At 40.0% G+C, this 6,000-nt stretch overlaps 1 protein-coding gene across 10 annotated transcripts in view; it reads right to left on the reverse strand.

Moving 5' to 3' along the window:
* dmxl2 (Dmx-like 2) overlaps positions 1–5,549 on the reverse strand; it is a 55,915-nt gene extending 50,366 nt beyond the window's left edge. For 6 of the 10 annotated variants that reach the window (XM_037791261.1, XM_037791280.1, XM_037791274.1 and 3 more), the window contains exon 1: positions 5,130–5,549. In XM_037791261.1, coding sequence (XP_037647189.1) covers positions 5,130–5,216 — 87 coding nt within the window. In that variant the 5' untranslated portion in view covers positions 5,217–5,549. The remainder of the gene's footprint in view (positions 1–5,129) is intronic. The other 4 variants (XM_037791309.1, XM_037791294.1, XM_037791302.1 and 1 more) reach the window with 1 other exon arrangement.
* Positions 5,550–6,000: the final 451 nt, after the last annotated feature.

Raw genomic sequence — 6,000 nt, forward strand, 5'->3', positions numbered from 1 at the left:
ATGATAAACAGTTGCTTTGTCATATTTGTCATTCAACCGACATTTCACTGTGAAAAAGAACACAATTTTCTTTTGCCTAAATAATGAACAGTTTGCTTCTTCTAGCCATCTTGTTCCTTCATATTCCTACTCATTGTTGTAATTATTCTAACAGTGGGTTCTCAACACAAAACTATATCTAGCATTCATTGTCCCACTGGACTGGCAATGGTAGGACACCTGTGTTTTCCTGCCCATCATTCGTTATTTAGCCTCCTTCACAACCAGCTAGTGTGACATGATGCCAGTAACTTCACTCTGGTTTTAAAACTGAGCCCACTACAACCTCCGAAAGATCAAATAGTGACCGGGCCCGATGGTGGGCTGTTGGATTTTTAAGAGGTTAATAAAAAATCAGTAGGGTTTTACAACAATAATATCGCAATACTCATGTGTATCGATATTTTCTTACAACCAACGCACAAAGTTGAGCATGCAACCAGCGCTCTAGCTTAAGGATGTCCTGTTGTCCCAGGGACGAAAAAAATATGATCGGGGAGGATGACAATTAATTGCAACATGCTGCTCCTCTCCCCATGACAAGTGTATCTTACCCAGCAGCTCTTCCAACTCTAAGAGCACCAGCTAGCAGGGCCGGCTCTAGCTTTTTCAGGGCCCATATGCAAAATCTTTTTTTTTGACCAGATACTACTTTTTACACATAGAACATATTTTAATTTAATTTAGCTGCATTGTTAACATCAAAATCAAAACAAACATGCAAATTATAAATACAAAACAAAACAATAAAATTACTTACCATTTTTTTTTTTTTAAAAAAGGGTAAATTACAAATTTATTAACAAAAATAAACCACTTTTGATGTATGATTTATGTTAAAGGTCACTTTGAATGATTAATTAATGATAAAGTAGAAAAACAAAGATTTTAATTTCGGGGTGGTCCACATGCATTTCGGGATGGCTTAGGTTGTTTTTCGGGACGGTTCCGGGAGGATGGTTAAAAACGTTAGTTTAGATCCCTGGTGCAACATTGTAGAGGCCATCCTGGAGCACAGAAACAAACCGCGTGGACATAGAATGATTCCATAGGAGGCTCTAGCTTCATGCTTGCTCATTTGAGCTGGTGAATGCATGGCTGCTGTAGGTTAAGTGTGTGTTTGTGTGTCAGGGTCCGGCCTATGAGCCCCAAGGGTCAGTGTGATTGTAATTGCATTGGACATGATGTCTAGTGTTCTTCAAATACCCTCTCAGACACAGAAAGAAAACACCAGGCATAGAAACTGGGGCCCTGTGGCAACGTACAAGGCTTTAGCTTCACAACAAACTCTGTCCTATGCTGTTGATATGACCCTAGGTACAAAGCTCGCCCAGATCTAGGGTCAGTGTAAGGGGAGAGGGGACAACCTCTATCTATAGTTTAACATAAATGAACAGGATAATGAATTACTGCACCATAATCTAAGGAACTGAGGGATTCAGAAAGGAGTGAGAAGAGGGTGTCTGTATTTCTGAAAATAAATAAATAAATGAAGAAACACTTCACTAATAGGCAGCAGGAACAGACCAAGCCCAGATTTGGCAGCCATTAGACAGGCTCACAGTGTTCTCAGCATGAGGGAACGGTGGCATGCAACATAGCTGCTCAGGAATTTACTGTGAGCCTGCGTTGGCAGAGGGTAACAAATGCATTCACATTAGTTTTGGTATGAACTAAGATCATAAAGACTACATGAACCTGGTCCTGGTGACTAACATGACAGCTACAGCCTATGCAGCAGTCATCAACAAGGTTTCCATCTTGAACCAATCTTAAACTGAAAGGCTACTCTGTCTGATTTCCATCATGTAATGGCTGGGACACAGGAGGACACGGGTCTTAAGGTGTGGGGTATATAACACATGTGCAGTGTAACTGAAGCTGTGGTCGTGCGTTGCGATTGGCTCAATTTTGGCGAGTGCAGCAGACCAGATTTTACTGCGCATGTGTTGTACCCGTAAGATATGACATGTTGATGATGCATGACATCTCCTCCTTCCATCCACCTTGCAGGTATGCAGGAAGTGCCCTGAGTATTGTAGCAATAGGGACGGCACACATTTCCCATCATGCCTGCCTAGGCCCGAGTGCTGGACTGAGTAGTTAAAATTTGCTGTTTTATGTTCCAAAATGCAAATGCTACTTATGTTGGTAAATGTGATTTCTGTGCTGATTAATAGTTTTAACCATGAGTGAGATGGCTGTTACATTTCTTGAATAGAGCTGTAGTTTCCTTCGAACGCACGTATGTAGGTGGGGCAGAGTAAAATAAAATAACCATCGATCCTGCTATTGTTTCTCAATGATTGAGATCGGAAGCTAATTTCAATCAATTTCCGATTTAGAATCGAAATTGCGACACCCCTAGTTCCTCCTAATTGGATGTTATGAAAGCTCATCCAGCCATCAATAAAGTCATCATCATTCATCTTCTGCTCTCAATACAAGAGCTGACTCAGGACGCTAGAGTTTGGCTTTCTACTATACTCTCGCCTTTAACTTCAACCGATCCACATTAAGAAAAAAGAGCCACAACATTTGTTGGGGTCGTGAACACCTTTTTCCTATTTGCAATAACAAAAATAGGATGTAATATTATAGGTTCTTCCCATGTCTCGCTGCACTAAATGGAGTATTGACTGGGCTTCTCGGTGCTGTCAAGTTGAGGCACAAAGAGAAATGTTGGGGAGTTGCCAGACCTCAGACAAAAGAGTATGTAGAAGTCAATACATAACAGACACAGGATTTGGTTCAAAGTCTAGTGTTTGATCAGCATACATACCATACGATAATATGATAATACTTTATTGTCAGACAGGTCTGAAATTTGTTTTGCATCACAGCAGCTCCATTTGCAACATCACAGAAAGGACAAAGACAAGAAACAAGGATACGTACACTTAAACATTACAATCACAGAAGACAATATTCAGGGACCTTCAACACACATTTGATCTGGGATTAGGCTCCATATTTAGTTTTAGGATTGACTAGTGCACAAAAGAGTGCTTCAGTCTAACCGTATTAAGTCGTGGAACCCTGTATCTCCGATTTGATGGTAACAATTCATATACACGTGCTCAAAACATGGTTGGGGTCAGAGACGATGGTGTTAGCCAAATACATACAGACTTATGTATTATACAAATACATAAGTGTAAATGTCGAAGATTAGAGCTGATAAAGAACCAATACACATCAGTGATAAAATGTAAGTGTATTATATTTCACTGAAGTCAAACTGATGACAGATGGCACCATAACGAAAATAGGATGTAATATTATAGGTTCTTCCCATGTCTCGCTGCACTAAATGGAGTATTGACTGGGCTTCTCGGTGCTGTCAAGTTGAGGCACAAAGAGAAATGTTGGGGAGTTGCCAGACCTCAGACAAAAGAATATGTAGAAGTCAATACATAACAGACACCAGGATTTGGTTCAAGGTTTAGTGTTTGATCAGCATACTAGGAATGTCATGAGAACCGATACTTCGGTACCAAGTTGATGCCAAAATTCTTAAAAAGTGACTAAATTATTTTTCTACAGTACCGAAGGTACCGTACGATGCCTGTAATGGTCTGTGGTAGGGATGTGACAGTGAGGAAAATGTTCCCATTGATTAATAAACTTGTGACAACACCGGTGTTACCGATTACACCGGACATTTTACAAGAAAGTTGACGGTCAATATGTGCAGAGTGCTGACTCTGATCTTTACTGTCGGGTGGTGGTGTGTCTGGCCTCTCTGGTAACGCTTTTGCTGCGGGCCTCAGCTGCGGGGGTCTACCTGGCGCCGCTGGTCTGTGCACACCGGCTGTGCCCACTCCATCCGCCACGCGGCGATTACCTCATTAACGTTATGGTTCCCTTATAGCATTGGGATTAAACGTGAAATATTGCCAAATAGGTGCGTTTGCATTTCACTTCGACAATAAATCCTCTGCCTCCTGCTCCTACTACTCTGAGCTGACAGATCAGATGCATTCACGGTCAGTATGTGTGTGTCCCTCGTCTGAGTATCGATTGATAACATGCCGCTGATACGCCAAAATGAACAAAATGGGTCAATTCTATTTATTTATTACTTAAAGGCTACATGCCTCTGTTTTTTGTAATGTTCAAATGCTTTTAATAAAAGAGTGCATGTTGAATTACATGGGATTTATTGTTGTTGTTTTTTTGTTGTTTTTTACCGTGGTATCGAATTGGTATCGAGAATCGTGTAAATTCACTGGTATTGGTATGGACTACTAGATTTCTGGTATGGTGACATCCCTACAGCATACATACAAATACATAAGTCTAAATGTCTGATGATTAGAGCTGATAAAGAACCAATGCACATCAGTGATAAAATGTGTTATATTTCACTTATAAGTCAAACATGATGACAGATGGTTATTTTCACCATCATAAAGGTGCCATTGAGCCCCTCTAGCTCATGTATCCATATATGGCTGTCTACGTCACGGCTGGCGCAGCTGATGCTAGGATGACAGCGAGCTAATGATCCGTGAGGAGGATTTAACGCCAAATGGTAGCAGAGCTTAGCTAGTCCTGCAACCACACCAACCAAACACTGCTTTCTATCCTGTAGCGTTGCGCAATTTGTCTTTTTTATATATATCTCAAAGCCTGTCATAGTCACCTGAAGTGTGCACTGCGAAAAATGTGCTCAGAGTGTATCCCATTGTAAAAACATCTGCACTATAATGTTCTGGCTGCGCAAAAGGGATTCCCTTTAATGTAACGAGATGCAGCTAAAGGTCATTTGAGTGGCTAGTCCTGGAGAGATAAATAATATAACGTTACTCTTAAAAGAACAGCCCGGTTGAGTACTGGAGGATGTTAGCTTGACTGACTGACTGTCACGGTGCATAGGAGAGAGAGAGGGGCTTGTGTGTGTAGAGGATGCCCCGAGTTAGTCTCACTATTTGTGGATGTCTCGGTGCGGCACAACCCGGCTAGCCAGCAGCTTTAGCTCAGCTAGCCAGCCTCGTTCACTCCCAATGTAACGTTAGCTCGCTAAGCTAGTCAGTGAGTTAGCTTCATCTTGAGCAACATAATAATATCAAAATAAACCCTCTCACCGTGAAAGGGATGTCATTCACGCTTCCCACCGAGTAGCAGCAGTCTCCAGGGTTCACAGCTCCCGTCAGCACCTGATGCAGATGCATGTTTCCCCCTTATATATGTTATATATAGCAGCAGATGTAGAGATTTAATTATTAATAACGAGTCCACCCTTTCGGTTTCTCCTCCTAGCAACGACTGGGGATTCCATCAGTCCTTCCTCGGCCTGGCAGCAGCAGCGTCGTCTTCCTCCTCCACAATAGGTGATATCGATCCGTATCAATGTGATTTCACTGGCTCCTGTCATGTATTTTAATCATGCAAAAGTGTCCGCCCGTCGCCTCTCGCTGTCAACACCATCCCTACGGTTAATCGTGAGAGCAGAGCGGCAGAGAGAGAGAGAGGCAGCAGTGGGATCTCTGCAGAGAGACTCACACATGCGCGGTCCCGACCGATGTCCAGGCACGACTGAATGGATATAGAGATATGTCATCTAGACCGGGAATACTCACTCCTGATTCACACTCTCTGGGACTTTATGTTCTACTAACTTTATAATAATAATAATAATAATAATAATAATAATAATAATAATAATAATAATAATAATAATAATAATATTGATAATAATAATAATAATGATAATAATGATAATAATGATAATAATAATAATAATAATGATAATAATAATAATGATAATAATGATAATAATAATAATAATAATAATAATAGTAATAATAATAATAATGACAATAATGATAAAAATAATAAAAATAATAAATAATAATAATAGTAATAATAATAATAGTAATGATAATAATAATAATAATAATAATGATAATAATGATAATAATAATACAAATAATAAATTATAATAATAATAATAAT

Source organism: Sebastes umbrosus, chromosome 2 (genome assembly GCF_015220745.1).
Source record: "Sebastes umbrosus isolate fSebUmb1 chromosome 2, fSebUmb1.pri, whole genome shotgun sequence".
Taxonomy (NCBI): domain Eukaryota; kingdom Metazoa; phylum Chordata; class Actinopteri; order Perciformes; family Sebastidae; genus Sebastes; species Sebastes umbrosus.